Source organism: Glycine max, chromosome 8 (assembly GCF_000004515.6).
Source record: "Glycine max cultivar Williams 82 chromosome 8, Glycine_max_v4.0, whole genome shotgun sequence".
In the NCBI taxonomy this organism is placed as follows: domain Eukaryota; kingdom Viridiplantae; phylum Streptophyta; class Magnoliopsida; order Fabales; family Fabaceae; genus Glycine; species Glycine max.
Window position 1 is genome coordinate 11094024 of NC_038244.2, and position 22414 is coordinate 11116437.

At 31.9% G+C, this 22414-nt stretch overlaps 1 protein-coding gene and 1 long non-coding RNA gene across 2 annotated transcripts; both read right to left on the reverse strand.

Moving 5' to 3' along the window:
• Positions 1-12752: 12752 nt before the first annotated feature.
• Positions 12753-13607, reverse strand: LOC121175299 (uncharacterized). Its single transcript, XR_005892560.1, has 2 exons — positions 13228-13607; positions 12753-13045 (listed from the first exon to the last, which is right to left on the reverse strand). It is a non-coding gene; the product is annotated as an uncharacterized lncRNA (long non-coding RNA).
• Positions 13608-17916: 4309 nt separating this feature from the next.
• Positions 17917-22306, reverse strand: LOC100802492 (ubiquitin carboxyl-terminal hydrolase 27). The gene is made up of 10 exons (XM_006585257.4): positions 21954-22306; positions 21757-21874; positions 21332-21432; positions 21010-21240; positions 20119-20187; positions 19871-19999; positions 19604-19741; positions 19437-19499; positions 18893-19234; positions 17917-18381 (listed from the first exon to the last, which is right to left on the reverse strand). Exons 1-10 carry the CDS (start codon positions 22170-22172, stop codon positions 18109-18111), a joined length of 1683 nt encoding a protein of 560 aa, XP_006585320.1. The 5' UTR covers positions 22173-22306; the 3' UTR covers positions 17917-18108.
• Between the last annotated feature and the right edge of the window lie 108 nt (positions 22307-22414).

Below are 22414 nucleotides of genomic sequence, written 5' to 3' on the forward strand. Positions count from 1 at the left end.
CGATGATTCACATCCCCTTCAATTCCCCCATCATCCTGTATTACAGACCCAAGATATTTAAACCGTGTGACTTGAGGGATAATATGGTCTCCTATTTTCACCTCTGAGTTAGAAACCCTCCTTCTTTTGTTGAACTTACATTCCATATACTCCGATTTGCTTCTGCTTAGGCGAAAGCCATGTGTTTCTAGAGCTCGTCTCCAAGTTTCCAACCTCTCATTCAATTCCTCCCTCGACTCTCCAAGGAGGACTATGTCATCTGCAAAAAGCATGCATCTCGGCGCTATCTCTTGGATTTGTTCCGTGAGGACATCCAAAATTAAGGTAAAAAGGTAGGGGCTAAGGGTTGACCCTTGATGTAAACCAATTGTGATGGGAAAATCGTCTGACTCTCCACCCTGTGTCCTAACACTAGTCGATACCCTATCATACATATCTTGGATAGCTCGAATATATGCAACCCTAACCCCTTTCTTCTCTAGAGCTTTCCACAAAATCTCTCTAGGCACTCTATCATACGCTTTCTCCAAGTCAATAAAAATCAAGTGCAAGTCTTGTTGGGCCATGCGATATTGCTCCATCACCCGCCGTAATAAATAAATCGCTTCCATGGTCGACCTTCCCGGCATGAAACCAAATTGATTCTCAGTAACTTGAGTCTCCTTTCTTAATCTCCGTTCGATCACTCTTTCCCATAATTTCATGGTATGACTCATGAGCTTGATTCCCCTATAATTTGCACAATTTTGTATATCCCCCTTGGTCTTATAGATTGGCACTAACGTGCTTCTCCTCCATTCCTCCGGCATGCGTTTTGACCTCATAATTTCGTTAAAGAGTTCGGTGAGCCACTCAAGACCTCTATCTCCAAGAGTTTTCCACACTTCAATAGGTATGTTGTCTGGCCCCACCGCCTTACCATTACTCATTCTTTTCAACGCTTCCTTTACTTCCTGTTTCTGAATCCGACGATAGTACTTATAGTTCCGGTCCTCTTCTCTTGTGTCTAGACTGCTAGAGTCATATCCATATCCATCATTAAATAAGTTGTGGAAATACGCCTTCCACCTTTCCTTGATATCTTTTTCATGCACTAAGACTTTGCCTTCTTCATCCTTAACACACTTTACTTGATCCAAATCTCTAGTCTTCCTCTCTCTACCCTTAGCAAGCCTATATATAGATCTTTCTCCGTCCCTGGTTCCTAGAGCTTGGTATAGTCCGTCAAAAGCTTGGGCTCTTGCCTCACTCACCGCCTTCTTGGTTTCATTTCTAGCTATCTTATACTTATCCCAAGTTTCAGAATTTCTACACCTAGACCACTCCTTGAAACACTCCTTTTTTACTCTAACTTTGCTCTGAACATTTTCATTCCACCACCACGATTCTTTACCCCTAGGTCCAAAACCTCTAGATTCACCCAACGTCTCTTTAGCCACTTTAATAATCTCTTGGGACATCTTGTTCCACATATCATTTGCACTTCCTTGTGATTGTCCACACCAACCCTCCCATATCTTTTGTTGGAAGATTCCTTGTTTCTCACCCTTCAAGTGCCACCATTTGATTCTTGGTGCTACCAGAGGACTTCTTCTCTTTGCCCTATCTCTAATTCTTACATCCATAACCAAAACTCTATGTTGGGTAGTCAAGCTCTCTCCCGGGATAACTTTACAGTTCAAGCAATACTTCCTATCAGACTTCCTGATAAGGAAGAAATCTATCTGAGAACATGTCCCTCCACTTTTGTAAGTGATAAGATGTTCCTCTCTTTTCTTAAACCATGTATTGGCTATAGAAAGATCCAAAGCCTCCGAAAACTCCAAGATGGATTTACCCTCCCCATTCATCTCCCCTAGGCCAAAACCCCCATGCACCCCCTCAAAACCTCTAGCCACGCTACCTACATGTCCATTGAGATCCCCTCCTAGGAAAACTTTCTCTCCTTGGGGTATATCCTGAAGTACCCCTTCTAGATCCTCCCAAAATTTTACCTTAAAGTGTTCTGCTAACCCAACCTGAGGTGCGTACCCACTAATAACATTAAAGGTGTCCTGTCCCACTACCAATTTTAAGACTATGATACGATCTCCTACTCTTCTTACATCCACGACATCCTTCTTCCACTCCTTGTCCACAATAATCCCTACCCCATTTCTTGATCTGATTTTTCCCGTATACCACAGCTTAAATCCCGAGTTGTCTAATTCTTTCGCTTTTTCACCTGTCCACTTAGTTTCTTGTAGGCACATAAAATTGATCTTCCTCCTTACCATAACATCCACTATTTCCATAGATTTTCCAGTAAGTGTGCCTATATTCCATGTACCAAAGCGAATCCTCCTGTCATGAACTAGCTTCTTTACCCACACCCGTTCACGAAAATGTGGGAACCCTTGCTTACTTTTCACTACATCCGGGCGGCGATGCAGCGACTCTTGCTCTTTTGACACTGTACTCGAGCCATACAGCGCGTTGTTTCCGGGCAACGACCTAGCATTCACATTATTACGTAATTGATCCATGTCATAGAGATTCGACAAAGTTTAACGTTGGCTGTCGAAAGCCTAACACAACCCTCTCCTTTTATCCGGGCTTGGGACCGGCTAAGAATAGCAAAGCTACCCTAGGCAGGATTTCCTATACTCATATTTAAATGATAAAAAAATGCATATGAATATTTTAATGATCAAGATTAAAAGAATTTATTCATAAACGATCAATATTAAGATATAAGTGGATACCAATTTTTTAAGTAGTCATACAATCAATGATTGATTGTTAATCTCGATTTTTTTTTTTACAATTATTCATACATTATTTTATAATTCATTGTTGATAATAAGCAAAAATTCTTGCTTGATACGTCTTCATTAAAACACAAAATTGTGTGTGTAAATCATGGATATTTAAGAATTAAGATTAAAATTATTTAATAATTGCATGTTACTTTAAAAAGTTATATGAATTTTTGATTTAATTTAACCTTTTGCGAGTTTATTTTATCACTAAGATTTTTATTTAAGATGAAATTATAATCAAGAAAAAGAGTTATGCATTGATTAGGTAAAAAATTTACAATTATAATTTATCATGTATGATAAAATTATTGATTTTTAAAATAATTATCTTAAAATAATTTAAATAATGATTTATGATTGAACTACGATGTAAAATTATTTTATATTATTAGTGATAAACATTAAACTTATTATGATTTAGTTAAAAAAAATAACAAAATATTTAAGATATTATAACTAAATTATACGTGACTAAATTGTGTGAAAGCAAATATGCACTCTCATTGATTCATCATTGAAGAGGCAAAATCAAAATAATCAATCCAAAACAAGACGTGATTAACTTTTCCTAATCGTGTAAACCACACACTAATCAATGATATTAAGCATGGCAAAGCAATATCACGCGAAAGCCGCTGCGGAAGCACGTGACGGCCCAGAGGGTCCAAAACCAAAACTAGGGTTCATGCCGGGCCACAGCAAGGTTCATTTGGGACCACTCACTTTTTCCAATAATGGGGCCTTTTGTTTTGTTTTTGTATGCATCCACGCGTTTCGATTAGAAGAAGGAAATGTGACCCACTGGCCCCTACCCTAAAACCCGGGTCTGGAACATGGTCACACTCGTTCTAGTGATTCTAATTTCTAACCTCAACAATTTTGTTACTCATTTGGTTCATTTTCACTTTTCAGGGGTAACAAGAGTTCATTTCCTTTGCTTGGATTTTTTTGGCTTCGAGATTGTCATTTTGTGCCTGACAGCAACTGAAGTATATTGTTACTAGCTACAAACTATATTATAGTAAAGCTTACATTGAACGGTACGTTTCCGTCGTAGAACGAACTATACGGTAAAACGCATGGAGTTATGATGAAAGTTTTAAATTCTAGTCACGATTACGCTTGTGATTTCATTGTTATATTTGATATTGCAGAAAATTGTGAGGAAATGTAGATAATGCAACCACTATTATGGATGTGATGTGTAAAAAAAAAACAATACTTAATATTGCAGTTAAAATTGTTGTCGCGCAACATTTTTGAAAAGCTTAGGCCTGTTTATTTTGAAAAGCTATTTTCATTTTAATTACTGAGAGTGAAGATGTTTATTAATACTTTAATTATAAATTTTGAATTTACTAAAATATAAATAAAAATTCATAAATGTAGGCAATTCCGAGTAAATATTTCTAAATCATTTTCCCGTCCAGGTAGAGGTGGGTATGCACTATGAAGTGGTGTTTTATGAGGATAGGATTACTAGAGGTGCAAGTTTAAAAGTATTATTGCATGCACGATACGTTTCTTTTTGTTTTCGATCTTCTTTTTTGAATTTGGTTCTCATTGAAGTGATTGTATGATATATAGTTTCATTGTTATATTTGATATTGCAGAAAATTGTGAGAAAATTGCTTGCGTACGTATATTTCTTAATTTATTTATTAATATATTCCTAATCTTTCTTTTCCACCGGTGATATCTCTAATCTTAATCATCAGCGGGAAAATTAGATCAGTATTTAATTTTATGTATGAGCAATAAAGGGACAGTGCAGCCCCACAATTAGATATTGATCACAGACAACAGTGTTCAACGGATGATTGAGGCCCCATCAATGTCGGTCATCTATTTTCATTCACTAATGCATGATTAAGAAGAATAATACATATGAAGATAGAATAGTTAAATATGAGGTGCACAAACTGAATGTAACGTACGTACTCTTCCTAAGGTATTGCTAGCTGCTACTCACGGACGCATGTCGACCACTCTATATAGTAGTAGCCTTCTTGGGGAAGACCCATGTGCATGAAAGGTAGAGCGTTATTTAGGGCAAAACGTTGTTTGCAGTTGATTATGTTCTAAATTGTAACGCACATGTCTTTTAATAGAAATTCTAACAGATAAAAATAAAATAAATATAAAAATAAGGATCTTGATTCATTGATAAAATTACATTTACTTCAAACATATATATGTTTTTTTCAACTACAAATCAAACATGTTTTAAATAATATCAGGTTTTATTGTTTGAGTCATGAGAATTGTGTAGAGACAATGTTGGAGAGATAATATAATGACATCTATATCTTCGTAAAGTGTGAATATATGATCTAAATGTTTGTTAAGAAAAATATTAAGGCCGGCAAAATGACTTTAATTATTTCTACATCGATCTAGCTAGGTCGAACAAAAGGTCCAATTGAAGACTAATTAAAGACAAGGGAGGAGATCGATTATAAATAATCATAAACTTAATTAATTAGTATCCTCAGAGTATGACTCTGTCTCTTACCTCTTTACTAATTTGACTCACATTGACTTTAACAAATCATTATAATTAAGTGAAACCTCTACTATTGCGGGAGCTTGGATGAGGCAACCATTGGAATTTGGAAAACCAGCATACATGTTGATGGATTGGAATTCCTCTCAAAGTAGTAAAATTAAAATGGAAGTTTAAGTGTTAAATTTATAAGAGATTTATTTGTACTTAGGTAGATGAATATTTGATTAATAAAAAAAGTTAAAAAAATTATTTGCAAAGGTTATAAGAAAAATAATAATTTAAATTGACAGAAAATTAAATCAAACAAGAGAAAAATTAATAAACAAGAATTTAAATTAAAAGTCAGAAAAGATGAGAAAATCCAATATTATTGTACGTAGAAGGAAATTCAAAAAATGAGAATGTTAAAAACTTAGCTTACCATAGTTACTTTGATGTAATGTTAATTATTTTTCTATTTATAATTAGTCCAATTTACACATACATATACTAGTATACTCTAAATAACTTTGGTCTCACACATGAAAGAAACTAATTTATTTATTTTCTATCCCAAATCCTAAAATAACAAATTGCATTAAGAATAGAGATGTATAACAGACTAAACAAATATCAACCTATCTCTAGTAATGACAGTTAAATATCATTTTTCAGTTATATTAGAAAATAATATTTTCCAATACTACCCTTAAAACTTACAATGCAAATGAGTGATCAGGCCACAAGCAATAATATTAAGCATAGGAAAAAATAATGCAAATGTAATATTCATAAATAGATAGAAAGAGAAATTACATCAAGAGTAGTTGGCTGTAAGTTTACAACAAAGGGGATTTAGCCTCTTATGGTCATGGAGGTTTTACAATCGCAAAAATATTTACTAAAGGAAAAAAAAAATAAGAAAGGAAATGGAGGGAAGGAATGACTCTCAAAGTTTGTTTCTCCTTCTTTTAGCCTTTACTTTCTATAAGGAATTGTATTCTCTTAGAATTTCTATTTGTTTTTTTTTTCTTCTCTCTTCTTCTTCTAGCCTTAGTGGGACCCTTGATTAGTTCTCATTTCCATAATTAGTCTATTTTCTTTAATTAGTTCCACTTTTCTTAATTAATCTCATTTCCTTAATTAGTCATGTTTTCCTTAATTATCCTTACTTTCTTGGACTTTATTTTACTCACTAAATCTCATAAGTTCATCACTTTTAATATTCTTTACACAAAAACTTAAATGATGTTAATTTAACAATTACTTGTTCAAAAAGAAAGAATTATGAGAGAAAAATTATAAATTTTTATATAATTTGATCCCAAAATATATTCATAATTAACGGTTATCAATACATTAAGGTTAAGGTTGTGAGATATGTGAGATAAGTTTCTCAAAAATTTTAAATGTAAATAACTAGTCTAATGTTAACCTATGAATAAAATATATATGCTAAGATACTACTTTGCAGCTAGTTTTGTACACTAGTACACAAAATAATAGAAATATATCATATATGTAGCATGTCATTGTATATATATTAAATGAAAGAATGAGATGTTTCATGAATTGCATGTGTTAGCATTCATGTCTGTCAGTTTATGTGTAAGGAATATTGAAATTCACCCTATCCCTTGAGATAGGGGCCAAATGCTCGATTTTCAGTCCTTGTTTCATAACCATACAATACCCTCAAAAGTCTCGTGCACGTAGTGTATTCCACAAAAAGAAGAATGGGGTCCCTCCTAAAAAGAAGGAAAGGGGTTATTTTTCTTTGTGAATCATCTTTGGTTAATTCACACACATTCACAATGCCAAGAGTTAAGGGACACAATGCCAACTTAGTGGCATTGAAGGAATGGAACCATTTTTGCTCTTAACTTAGATCCTGTTTTCGAAGCAAAAGTCTTGTCACTTTCAAGGAAGACAAAGCAGGAGACATCGATTAGAACCTAAATCGCAACAATATTTTTCCTTGTCGTGAATTTCTGTACCCTCTTATTGGCAAGTACTTAATTTCCATGACTACAAAAAGAGGGCAACTAGGCCATATCTTGTGCAAGTGCATAGTTATACACACAACACATTCATACCAGACACTCTCCTAGAGTTAAGTAAAAATAAAGGCTATGTCACCAAACAAGCGCTTACTTCTTGTTGCTTTTCTGTTGCTTTGCTTCATCACCATGACAGCTAGTGGTAAGTTTAGGTTTATATATATATATGTGTGTGTGTGTGTTTAATTTTACATTGTTGAAAATGTTACCAAATTAAGATTAATATAGTGTATATATATGATATTTAAAGTCCATCATCATTTATGTGATGCTTCTTTTGGTTAATATCTTACAGCCAGAAGTTTGAGAGATATTAAGGATGATGCAGTCAAGAAGAGTACTCAAACTAGTTTCTTTAAGCCAAACCATGAAGGGGTACAAGACAGCAATGATGAGTTGGATACAATGGATTACACACCTGCAAAAAGGAATCCTCCAATCCATAATTGAAGTTCCATTATTTTTTTCTTTTGTTAAAAAGGCACCAATATTATTTCACAGTGCTTAACCACTCTGCAGTTGATCTATCAAGGACGTTCATGTATAGATATTGTTTGAAGCTAGGAAATCCACACTCAAATTATCGACTTGTGTTGAGAAAACACCAATCTATCTGTTGCCAAATCATATATTCAGAACTCACGTGTAAATGATTTTTGAAGCTAAAAGAATATGAGGGGAGCATACTGAGAAGAGTTTTCAAAATTTGAAGTTTTAAGCAGGCACCAGAATACTTAATGTTGTTTTTGATATGCTAATAATAATAATAGTAAAAAAAAAAAGCATAAGCTTAACTTTCATACCCTTACCTCTATGCTAACCTTATACATTTTTGCTAGAATAATTTATGCAATCACTTTATTGGTGGGGTACATCTTAAGAGACTGGAGTTTATTTAATGTAAAGAAGGTAAAAAGTTTGTGACATCTCAGTTGCTATTGTGAAACTATTCAGCATTCACATATCCATATAATCAATCATGTTTTCTTGTAGCATCTGGCAATATTTGAAGCCAATTTACATATTATAAGCCGTGAAAATGCACGATATGGTATATGAAATAATGATACATATATTAATATACATAGATACAACTGAGTGGCCCTTCAATCTTCAGCCACATCATAAAGAACAAATTGGGCTACTCAGTAGGACATGTGAAGACAAGAAATTAAACGTCAAAAAGTTCAATAATGTATCTGAAGAAGAAGATTTTTTTATTCCATATGGCATTGACACATGTTAATAAGTTATCACATATAGGCTACACCATGTTTTCCTGCTACTGTACCGAGTGTTCTTCTTCTTCCCGAATAAATTAAAAAAAGGTCTTCAATCAGTCGCTTAATCAAAGATAACTTGATTTTGCAGAGGAGCAAAAGAACAACCCATTCATTAAGAAATTACCTGCAGGGCAACTAATGATAATAAATGGTACGATTGGTAATTAAGAGTAAAAATTAGACTATGAAGTCTAATTTTTTTTCTCCAATAAGTATAATAATAATAAAAATCACATGCAGTTAGAGCTGTAAAATGAGTTTTTCCTTCCTGCACTCTTTCTGAAATGTTTTTTTACCTTTCGGATTAATCATTTTAGAAGCTAAAAAAAAAAGTATACTTCGAAATGTAATTGACCATTCCGGAAGAAAAAAAGAAAGTGCAGGAAGCAACTGAAAAGTGAGGAAACAATAGCCTGTCAAATGATCGGGCATGAATATCTCATAGGGCAAGTTTTTCATGGTCTGGTTCGGCCATTCTTTTTATTCATTCTTTCACTTTTCCAAACAAACTAAACATAATATTTTTTCCTTTTTGTTTCTGTTATACAATTCAAATAATACATTTTTTTCATCTTCTCTTCTTTCGAGTTTTTCTTTTCTTATTTCTTTTATATCTAGTTTTTTCATCAGCATAAGATATGAAATTCTTCTTTATTGGATTAGGACGTCAGCTACGTAGTTAACAAGACCAATATAATAGGTGGTTATAGTCTATCTTTCAAGAGATTGAATCCCCATATGTGATCCTAAAAGCCACAAAAAAAGATGTTGGCCTTGTGTATAAATTTTATTACGAGTTAATTATTGGAAGAAATAATGTAATCGTCTTGAATTGATTGAGTAATGATTATGTCAAGTCTATGTGTAAAAAAAAGTTAAGTCGTTCATCAGAGGTTTACAATTTAACTTCACGTCAAGTCCAAGCTAAACGTATCTTCAGAATGAATTAAGTCAGAGTTTCCTTTTAAATGTCATTTTAATGAAAAAAATTGAGCTTTGAATCCTAATAAAACCTTTCAAGGCTTTGTTTATTAATAATAATAATAATAAAAAAAAGAATACTCCATTTTGGTATATCCACAAATTTTAACAATTTTATCTTTTATTAATTTTTAAACTTATAATACTCTTTTCAATAACTACTCACTACTCTCATATTGTTAATTACTTTTTTTAACTTTTTTTTATTTAGAATATGTAAGGAGGCGGCGCCTCTTTCTCCCTAGTAATAATAATTTATGACAATTATAAAAGAAATAATCTCATTTGCATTTGATGTCTACTTTTCTAATGAACTTTTTTTACTCCAAAAATTATAAATTTTCAATTTTATTTTAATTTTTAATTTTAATTACATCTTTTCCAACAAGTAACAAGATCTACATATACATTTGGCATTTTCAAATCATTACATTTGCATGATCACACTAGTTAAATTTGAAATTAAAGAATGACACTAATTCCAAATATTAGAAATTCTAAGATTGAAAATCTCTTCAAATTTGCAAAAGTTGTTTAATTTCTGACTTTCTAATAATAGTTTTGGTCCCACCATATAATGCTACCTATATAGACATATAAATATGCTATGTAGCTTTGCCTTAGCCAACTTGGTTGCTTATAATTCTATTCTCCCTATCAAGACTGTGTCCATCATAGCCTTTAATAGCCCTCCAAATCAGATTTTGGTTCATGTTCAATATGCAAGGGACAAAGTTGGCCTACCTAGTAGATAGCCAATGGACTCTTCCCATGTGATCCAAGCAAACACTTGTCCATTGTCTTAATCCTCTCTCCAAACATGAAAAACATTGTCCATTGTCTTATCTGAAAATGATCGTAGTCTCACCAGTGTCGGGTATTCTCCCTCCATTCATTAAATCCTGCCATCCTCCATGATTAATTAATCAAATCTCCTATTATATGCAATCTAACTAGCTAGGAGAATAATATAATCGGAACAAACAAAAAACTGTTATGTGTGACAAAGTATAGTACAGTGCTACACAGTAAATCGGGCTTGGCATCATCTTGAACACCAAGGTAATTGAATGATTGCTACTAGCTAGCTATCAAATAATGCAGATTGAAGGTTTTGTTTGTTAATTAAGAAGCCCTACAATGAAAATTACATATGTAAAATATGTAGTGCGCGTTTTCTCATTTTAAAGTCATAATCAAGGGTCAGTGTGAGCATGATAAGTGAAAATAACTAATTAGTGTTTATACTCATGTAATGGATAGAATCATTAAAGAATATTATATTATTAAAATTATCTTAAATATTATTATTTCTTAAAATACCAAACTAAATTCTCTTGGATGAAAATTTATGATAATTTTTAAATAGAATAATGATATAATATTATATTTTTATTTTGAAAACAACAGAAAAAATATAGATGATACCAAAAGCAGCATAGTTGATTGTAACCGTAAAATTTGAAGTTAATTTGGTTATAAAATAGAGTTTAATAGTGATTTTTAATATATTGTTTTCAATAAAACCCCAAGCACTACTGACCTCAGGAAAATAGATTAATCACTCAAATAATCTGGATAGACCAACTCTAACCCTGGACGGGGAAGCGTCTACTAGAACAATATTATATCGATCATGATTTATATTTTGTTCAATAACTAATTAGATCACTTCATAAAAAGATGAAATAAAAATTAATATCCAAAACAAAGTAAGAACGGATCCCCACAATTTCGGTTATGTTATATATCATGCAAGTTATACGGTTTTAAAGTTAAGAAATAAATTCTTAAAAAAACATAAAGAGTAAAGAGTTAACAGTATAAACCAAAAAAAAAAGTAAAGAGTTTTTTTTAGTAAAAAAAAAGAACTAAAGAGTTAATAAAAATACCTATTTAAATTTTTTAAGAGAATTTAGGAGGGTTGATATATAATATTAAATTATTAATGTCAGCAAAAAGAATATAAATTTTCTCTTTTATGCAATTATGAAGCCTAATCAATATTTTTAAGGAGCACTATCAATATCCAAAATCTAAGTATTACTGAAGTTATCTTTTCGATTAATCTCTTTAAGAATTCAATTCTAAAGCATTATATGTCAAAAATATTTTGTAAAAATTAAATATGAACTAATAATTTAATGTTTTTTTTTTTTGCGCAAAGTGTATATTCTCGATAAACCAAAACATTTGTTAAGTTAATCATAAAGAAAAATTAAGAGATCATTACGTAATATAAAATAGTAAAATAGTTAGTGTAGTATGAACCATGGCATCATTATAATTTGTTTTTATTGTCAGTTGTCATTATTTAAAACTCAGTGAATAGAAAAGATAGAACAAAAATATTTGCTTCGTTGTACACAGTATAATTCTACAGAGCTTCAAAGTTTTTCATATTTAATTAATATTAGAGCTTAATTTCTATAAATTGACAATGGATTTTTACATTGTCAATCAATAAAATAATATGATGTATAAGTTTATTTTTAATTTTTTTATGAAAGCTAATAAGTCTATAATAATAATAATTAGAGAAAATATAATTTTTAATATTAATAATGTCTAGACTATTTTTCCATATTTTTATAGGTTAAAGAATGATCTTAATTATTTCCACTAGGTTTCCTGATAAGCAGGAGGTTGATGGGTATTAGAGAAAAAATGTAAATAAAGAAAATGTTTGAGGGCAAATTTTTTTATATTAATTTGAAGTCCAAAAACAATGTATGTGGTTGGTGGGAGTTTATATGTGAAGGGACGGACAAGGTGATGTAGGGAAATGTTTTATTAATTTCAAAATTAAATTATAAAACATTGTCTTTTTTAGTTTTAGACTGTCAAGATTAAGTGTGTCAAGATTAGAGACCTTGTATTCTATATTTTTTAATATTTATTTATTTTGCAACAAAAATATTAACAATTGGGTGGGATAATTTGCTTAGCTTCTACTTTTTTGTAAGAAAAAAAAAATGTGAAATATATATATATATATATATATATATATACGAAATCAACAGTTCATAAAGATCAGCTCCATATTTGGTATAGCACTAGCATAAAACATACGATTAAAAAAATGGAAAAAGAGATCAACAATCGTGAAGTAGGGATATGAAGACATGAAATATGCATGAATGATTCAACTCAGTTCTCAATTACAATATAGAGAACAAAATTGCCGACTATTCGTGTTGCATTGTGGCTAGCTAGAGATAGGGTACCCATTAGGAGCAGGTTGGAAAGCCTATTTCCTATTCGCATCATATCATCATGAAGATGTGGATTACAAGAATTCGTGAATTGTTGCATCCATCGTGACCTAAGTCCTAAGATAGAGGGTGCCCAGCAGGTCCAAGGTTGTGGAACGACTTGTCTCCTTCTCGCATATAATATAGTATAGATGGTTGATGTTCGATCACTATATGGCTGCAAATTTCAAACCTCAGATCAACAACAAAATACAAGCCAAATCCTCTCTAATTCTCCCTAAATAATAAATAAATAAATAAAAATCAAAATATATTTTCCCAAAAAATTCTCTCAAATTTCAAAATACTCTCCCACACCATGCAGTCATGCTTGACAAAATCTATATATGTATGTCTTACTCTTTTTCCTTGGTCCCCTCCTTTTTTTTCAGTGCTATGTTCGGTTTACCCTTTATAAATCAATTCAAGGGTGTTGACATTGAGATACAGAAGTTTTTTGCGCGTTACAATGCTTGAGTCAGCCTTGGACTTTCCATTTTTGTTCTTCACTTCAACTCTTTCTTCAATCTCAGCTAAATCTTGTTCAATTTTAATTTGGTTCTGCCTTTGACCCTTGCGTGCATCCTGCAGCGGCTGTAGCTCCGTGCTCCATCGGGGACATGGAAATTTGTGGGTCATAATACATCACAAAGGAGATATATTTTGTAATACGTATTTCAAAATAAATAAAATATAAATATAATATCATAAAAACATTTTGCATAACATGATTGTTTTTAGCAATCAGGGGCATGTGTATTTCTTTTCCATGAGGCAATGCGCATTTAATGTGTTTTAGGTACGTGTCAAAGAGAGATGTAGTGGAGGGTAGGGTTTCTTTTGTCATAAAAAGAAAAGGTAATAATATTTAGACACCCACAAATACCTTATCAACGCATGCATCCCATGATATGAATCATGGATTAATTAGTTTAATAATTTGGATAAGAAAATGAATTATATATATGTTATTAGGATGCAGTTAAATTGGATCGATCGACCTCAAGTGAAAAAGAAAAAAAACTCTTGAATGCTAAAAAGATATCCATTTTTTTCTCATCTCTTTTTATTCTACTTTTCTGATTATTCTATTTTTCATTTATTATTGCAAGGATAATGAAATTACAAATATTGGAATAAATTTGAGTATTCAGAATTATTTTGTCCGTTTACCCAAACACAATTTAATGGGTAAGATCAACATGACAGACAGTATTTCCTCAATCAAATTTCTGTTAGATATTGATTATTTGACACGAATCACTGAGGCCGTATTATGGATCTGGTACTTAAGAGGTGGGTGGCTTTCTCAACTTGCAACTAGATATTCAGTTCGTTAGCGTAACTCAAAATCTTAAGGACTCGTTCACATACGGAAAGTAGATGAGCTTGAGAAATCAAAGACTCGCACTCGATCTGTAGCTGGAGTTTGATCTTCTAAAAATACTACTACTATTTAATAATTAAGCTATATGCATACATGGAAATGTTTTGTATGCGGCTTCTTAGAGATAAAGGATTATAAGTGTATGTTGGATACCGTAAAGAATCGATTCTAGCAGCGAAAATCACGGTCCATAATTGAAAAATCAGAAGTAACAAAGAGTAGTTTCACTACAATCTTGAAAAAAAAATCGGCCGGTTATAAACCACCGCATCCAAACATACACTAAAATCTGTTCATTAGATATATTTGCTTATTGATATGATGCCAAAGACGAGACACACACGTAACTTGAAAAAATGAATCCCTTGTTCTAATTAAATCCTCGGGGAAAAATTACCACTAAGTAACTGACATATGGAAGTGGATCAGTTGGGAAGCAATATTAATATAGTGTACAGGAAGCAGTTGACAATTTATTATTATAAAGAAAACTGATATGGCCCAAATACACGTACGGTATATATGGTAGAGGTTGACATTTATGGATGTCATCTTTTTTACTTTTATGACTTTCCCCAAAAACACTTACCCATCTTATCAATCCAGACAGCAGCAGACAATGATGTGACCCTCGTAGACCATTTCTATAATCTACAAACTACCACCATGATGCATACTAAATTATAATCTTCTTGGCAACTTCCTACAACTTCAAGCAAGCTAAATCTATATGTCTATATAAGTAAGGCTCACAAATGAAGTTGTGTATTGTGTATATATTCAGATCATCGAAATCTTGTCATAGATATCGAGCACAATTAATCTAATTAATTATTTAAGATGATTGTGGTAAACAAACGCATTCTAGCTACTTGTGTCTTTCTTCCTTCTCTGCTTCATCTCTATCCATGCTAGAGGTATATATTAATTATTGTATTTTGTCATATAGTGATATAGATCATACATCATCATATATATATTGGATTTGAGATCTGTCTTGTTATTCCATTTTCTAATTTTTGTTATATAAAATTAATTTGTTTTATGTTATTATTTGTACGTGCAGCACAAATACTGAAAGAAAAAAGCAATATGGATAGCACTAGTGATGCTAGGACATATTATCAAAGTGAAACGCATGATGATCACGTATTTAAGCCAAAAGAAGATAAAGATAATGCAAACGAAGTGTTCTCAATGGATTACACTCCAGCCAGAAGGAAGCCACCGATCCACAATTTGAATTGATCGATCGATGGATAAATTTAGTGCCACAACTTATTTTATATACTAGGAAATATTTTACCATGTATTATCCAATGTCTTGCAATTTTATAGCGTTGTAATTATCTAGAATACACGGTAAGAAAATATGCATGTGTACAGTACTCTGCGAGATCTCTATTGAAATTTCAGAATAGTGATACACTGATACTTATATATAAACTTATATATTTACACAGGTATACTCCATTACAACCTATTGCAAAACATCCTAGTTATAAAGGAAATTTTAAATTATTCATATATATATATATATATATATATATATCACCAAATTAACCAAATATATTCTCTTAACATTTTGTTTATTATGAATTTTTATCTCAAAAGAATGTAATATAATCCTTTTATAACAATTTAAAATCTATTTAATTCATTTTTCTTATAATTATTTTGTATATTAATTTATTATTTAATATATTATATATAGAATTAAAATTATATTTAACTTTTACTAATTTTATCTCAGTTCTACTATGAGTAAACTAATGAAATATGAATCAATATTATCCATTAAGAAGTAATTCAAATTATAATGTTTTTTAAATTAACAAAAAATGTGGTTACAGAGCAAATTTAATGAAACATATATATATATATTGAATTGTTTTGAAATTAAATATAAGAATATTATCAATTACAACACAAAATTAGTAAAAAAAATTATAATTATTGACTACTTTAGAATTATCTTTCATACCATGTTTTCACATGAAGCTTGTAGTATAATATTTATTCTCCTTAAATAAAATTCAAAAGGCATAAGTAAGAAAGAAAATGGAATCTTGTTTTAAATATGAATCGCAAGTAAATGTATTTATTAAAGTACTATCCATCATAATATTATGTGAACTCTCTATTTAATAATAAATTAGAATGAATACATTTCAATATCTTTTATATTAATATTTTCTTTGGATCATTTGTTATTTTCATATATTTAAGTTGATTTGATATGACATAACAAAAATTTTAAACATGACAAAAAAATAAAAGACTTAAATATGTTTTTCATATATATAATATTTTTTTTTTCATATTGTTATCTATTTTTGTTTTCCACCTAATCTTTACAGAATTTTGTCTTTGATACATGCTGTTAATATTTATCTATTAAGTAATAACGTGATATCACATTATTACTGTTACATCATTGTAATATTAGCCTCAAATAAACTTTATTTAATTTTTTTATTGTTGTTGTTAGAGTTGGATAACCCAATGCTAACCTTAAATTTGATATTGACATTGTTAGGGAGGGTAACAATATGTAGAAAAAAAATATTACGTATATCAAAAATATATTTGAGTCAAAATAAAATTTAATTGGATTGTTTGAAAATGAAAGCAGAACAAATTATTAAACTCGGTATATTAACTGATAAAAGGATTTGTAAAGAAAAAACAATCTTAGGAAATCTCCTAATATATTATATATTATTTAAAAAATCATAAAATTATAGACATCTGAACATTTTAATTTAAGTTGTAAGTATTTAAATAATATGATGTTATATTTGTACATTGATTTTATGTAATATCAAGTTTCACATCATAACATTATAAGTGTTACTATGATATATAATATTTAAACATGAGATTTTTATGTTTGAAAATCTAAAGTTTTTGTTAAAAATTTAAAGTATTGAAATATAATAAACTTACATTATCACTATTAATATTGTCATGTTAAAATGAATAGAAAAATAATATACTAAGATTAAAATATTTAAAAAAAAACCAGTAACTACAATTAATGTGGAATGATTGTCTTTAATTAGTGGTAAAATGATTTCTTAACAACCTCTGACCAGTAACTTCGTCATTTGAAATTTACAGTTAGTGCCTCACAACAGGTTGGCGGTTATTACTTTAGTGTCTGATATGATACTAGGTACACTACATAGTTTTATTGCACTTGATACTCAATGCCTTTATCATTCATAAGTAACTTTTAATAATTTCAGTGAAAGCTGAGATATGTTTGGATAGCAGTTAAGAAAATACTTTTATGAATTCCAATACATAAAATAAAGAAAGAAAATGATTGCTTTTGAGAATAAAAATAAAAATAAAATAAAATTAGCTCTCCCAGCTGAAATCCAAACATGTACTTAATGGCTATGCAGTTATGTAGTAATTGGTCAGAGGTTGTTTATCATTGAAATTTCCTTTGAAGTATGATCAACGTATTCTCAGTAACTCCCATACTGAAAACTATTAACATAAGTTAGTGTTTTTTGCTGCAACTGTAGCTGTTGAAAACTTGAGATAATCGGTTTTTTGGATACCTAAACAGCATTCGACGGGCGTAACCACAAAAAGGGAACAAAATTGATTAGCTGAGTATACAAAAACAACCGAATATCCATTCCAGCTAGTTAATTATTCCTTCATTATAATTAGCCTCCGCAAAAGCTTGTTTAGCAATCTGGAACAACCTTAGCATGTCCTTATACCACTCGTGGTGAGTTAAAACGCCACACCATAGACTCCTGTGATTCAGAACATTGATGCCAATGCATCTTGTGTGAACCCAGAACTTCCCAAAACAAAATAAAGGAATTTTTTCAGTTCCTTGGAATTCTCTCATAGAAAAGCAAGCTGGCCTCACTGGAAAGAACATCTTCCACTGAAACAGCATGCACTTGAGAATCTGAAATACAAAACCAACGCATTGGAGTTTGATTGAGGTAATCATCAGAGACGTCTTCTGAAAACTCCACTCTTACAGATCTGTAAACAGTGTAATGCCCACTTCCAGCTTTTCCAAAGTGTTCCACAACAGAAACAAGTTGATACGAACATGTTTCTTGAGGTACTAAATTACAAGAAACATCTACCTGCATAAAGCACAACATAGTGAGAATATAAAAAGAACCTCCACCACTAAGTCAATATCATATTGATCATCTATTCCACCAGAAAATATCATTTAATTCATTTCAGGTCCACAAGCATCACAACAAGTATTGGGCATAGCCACAGAGAAGTAGAAGGGATATATCAAGGGTCCAATCTATAAAAAAATGCATCAATATTAGTAGTATTATCCTCATAAATCATAATTAATTAGTAGAATGCTTTTGAGTTTGATTTTAGCACAATGTAAAAAAATGGTTTGTGGTGAAAAATCTGGTTTTGGATCCATGACATGAAAGAAATTACCTACAACCTAGAGGAAAGAAAATTCTAGTTTATACTTGACAAACAATATTTATGGATGGACAGATACATGACGCTGCTTTAAAGAGGGCATATTATGGACAGAGACACAAGATGCAAGGATGGGATTTCAAAGTTCAGTGTAAACTAAATGCACCAATATGAAGAAGAAGAAAAAATTAAACCAACCTGGTCAATCGATTGCATATGTGTATCTGAGTGAATGCTTTCTGAAGAGCCAGAGCAGGGAAATACAGTGTCATTATGAAGTGCCTGTCCATTTGTAGAGGAGACAAGTCCATCATCAATAACACCATCTGACTTGATCTGCTCTTTTTTTGCTCCATGAAGGCCACTAAATTTCAATGTACTTATCTCAGATTGCAGGTCAGAATGATTTGGAAAAAAAATTCTTTTGTTATACTTCAAATTTAATGGCACACTTTGTACATCTATGTCGTGTTTCTTCACTCCCAGTCTAGTTGTCATGAATGACAACACATCCAAAATCAATGGAAAAGAAATATGGCCCTGCATTACCATCATCACAACAAAATTCCACCATGAAATTCAATGAATATTCATATGCTACTGAATCATAATAATAGTCAAGTTTACATCCAAATTAAAAGCACAATCAATTTAGCATTAGGTATGGGGAACTTTTCTTTTTCATTTGGGAGGGGGTGGGACAAAAATTGAGACAGATAAAATACGTCAGAGATTCAAGTACCTGCAGTTTGACTAGCTCTCCAAAGACATTCATATAAACTCTTTTCAACTGGATGCATAAAATCTGCAACCAGACAATCATGTTTCAGTTGTTCAGACATTGAACTACAAAAGAAAAGCTAGTTGAGGAAATGATAAATGTCAGATCAGTAAACACAGTATGCATACCCTTGGACACCTAGCCATACTTAGCTGCTTCAAAGTGTGTGAAAACCTGTTTGACCAGGGTAGTTTATCAAGATTATACATTTTTCGGCAATCGCAGATTTCTGGGTCAGAGCATCTCCTTAGCTTTTCTAGTTCTACCTGAGTAAAACACAGAAATCATATTGGACAACATAAAGAATAATTGCTAGATTTGGCAACCACCAACTATGTATCTCTGAGCTGCCTTTATCTATCTCTAAATGAATGAAATATTCACACAGGGATGACCTCATTTCCTTCCATTATAGAAAGATACTTGATTGCGGCATTATGCCAACATTGGCTGCAGTGATAATTTTCAACATGTTCAGCAACAATGAACTGCTTCAGGCAATCCACCAGGGTACAACCAACTCTCTGAAACATGCCCGTGTCACATTTAGTAATCAGGGAGCTACAGGAGGAGTGCAGCACTTCTATAATAAAAGAAATAACACTGAAGCTACAGTATGAGTGACATTAATTTTAAAACTTACTATTGTGGAAGTATCACTAAGCACAGGTGAAAGAGGCAAACAATCAAAATGTTCAAAGTTAATCGAGATCTGCACTAAATAAATATAAAGTTAAAAAATATAATAAAGACTGTTACAGAGGGATATTATCACAGTTACATTGAGAATAATGATAGAAGAAAGTTATTATAAAAAACAAAACAAAAAATATCTATGTTAAGCTAAATTGTAATTAACAGCTAAATCTGCAGCCAAAAAGTACACTATCAGATCATCAGTAACTTGGATTGCAAGTTTGGAGTAATTCAATTGGCTTAAGTAATTTCAGTAACCTGCTAATAAGTCTTGTCAAAGTAGCTTAAGAATGTGAACTACTGAGCTGAGTCAGGCAACATGACCTCAAAATTTATCCTTTATATTATTAGCATCATTAAATTTATCAACATGTGAACACTAAAATGTATGAAAATCAAAAGTCACATAGAACAGAACTAAAATTTACTTTTTTCTCTTAGCTTCTAAATCCCAAACCACACCATCCTATAACCTCAATTCCTATATTTTCCTTCATTGCTGACCATTTTGAAATTACTAAATTATTTCTTCCTAGAAGTTTTACCAAGTGACCGTATGCTACCCTACACTCTTTTTCCCTCCAGATGCAACAGCTTCAAATCAAAACTGCAAATCAACAAAAACATGTCTCTGAACCATAGCCTGGCTCCTAGTAGCCACTAGCCAGCTATAGAATGATTTCAAACATAATGCACCACAGACAGAGATGCATAACTGATAAGTCATAGTTTTTAACAAAGCCAGTCTAAAATTACAAATACAAACAATGACAATGGAGTGTATGTGCAATTAATGGGGAAAAGTGTATCATAAGGCATTGAGAAAAGACCCATGTACCTGAGATGAACAACTTTGACATGTCAAGCTGCTGCCAAGAATCCCATCAAAAGGTCCAAGGAAGAGTTGCTGCCATCTCTCCTGCTCACTTTGGCAGTCACTCTGTATTGGAGTAAGAATTCTATTATTAGAAGCAAAAATTTCTGCTAAAGAACTCATCTTTGGAGCATAACAACCTCCAAATTCTTCTCTCAGTAAGCATAACAGATGGAGAAATGCTTCAGCTGCATCCTACAAAAACAAAAACCAAGCATGAACAAGACACACAACTAAAACATAAGTCAGCCACTAAATCAATCCTTAAGCACACACACAACTCTACCTGCTGGCTAGTTAGATTAAAATTTGGAATGTAGTTGGACATGGCAAGCATCATCTTTCGAGGACTCAGTGTAACCCTTTCTGAACTAAATGAACTCAGCTCTGCGCATGCATACAGAACATTCCATTAATGGTTTGAAACATAAAACACGAATTGATTCGCAATCACAGAAACATACTCAGGCCCTGTTTGGATAACTTTCAAAAAGCACTTTTAGGAGAGAAAAAAACAAGAAACTGAACTGAATTAAACGTCTCCCTTGAGCAAACATTGGCTAATGCATAAAAGTTAAAAGCAGCTTTTGGAGAGGCTAAATGAGAGCATCTAAAATTAGCTCATGTATAAGCTAATTTTGACTTAAGCTTATTTCCTTTTACTTTATGTTAACTTAATTTATTCCCTCAATAAGGTTTTACTTCAGCTACCTTCTAGCAAAGTAGCCAAAGCAAGCGCAAGAGGCATGTTTTCATCCAGGTCCTTACTCCCGCACTCTCCAATCACACTGTGAAGAAAACTCTGAAAGCAAAAACAGCTGGCTAGAGCCTGCAACAAAGAAATACACATAAATATTCATTTGGCAATTGAAGAAAGAGGAGAAGCAACAGTGAAGCTTTATTATTACCTGCAAAACAACGTTGAGGAAGCAATTGTTTTGGAGGTTTTGCAAGCCGGGAACAAAGAGCGATTTCTCGAAGCTACTATTGTCTGTGGCGAAGGACCAGGGCAAGGTAAATGGAATCGCCACTTTGGCATCTTTTAGTGCCAATATTGCACCCACTATGCCCACGAGGCCACCAACCGTGACGCCAATCCAATTCATGGAGTTCTCTTTAAACCCCATTTCTTTATTTGAAATTCGAGGTTTCGTTGGCCTCGCCAGCGTAGCGTTGGGGAAACGGAAAGTGACTAGTGAGGGCAGAGAGGGAGACAGACGGAAACTAGTACTACAAAGTATGACAACCTTCTTTTATTTTTATTTTTTTTTCTACAAGAAACATCTATTTATAATTTATGAATATTCACTAATCTTTTGGATTCATAAATATCCACTAATCTATTATTGAATATCTATTATTTGTCTGT

Coding starts and splice junctions, on each gene's coding strand:
- LOC100802492 (XM_006585257.4), bottom strand. CDS start 22,172: ATGGGGTTTAAAGAGAACTCCATGAATTGGATTGGCGTCACGGTTGGT. Junction 21,875..21,953: donor TCCTCAACGTTGTTTTGCAG/GTAATAATAAAG, acceptor TCTTTGTTGCAG/GCTCTAGCCAGCTGTTTTTG. Junction 19,742..19,870: donor CTATAATGGAAGGAAATGAG/GTCATCCCTGTG, acceptor TGTTTTACTCAG/GTAGAACTAGAAAAGCTAAG.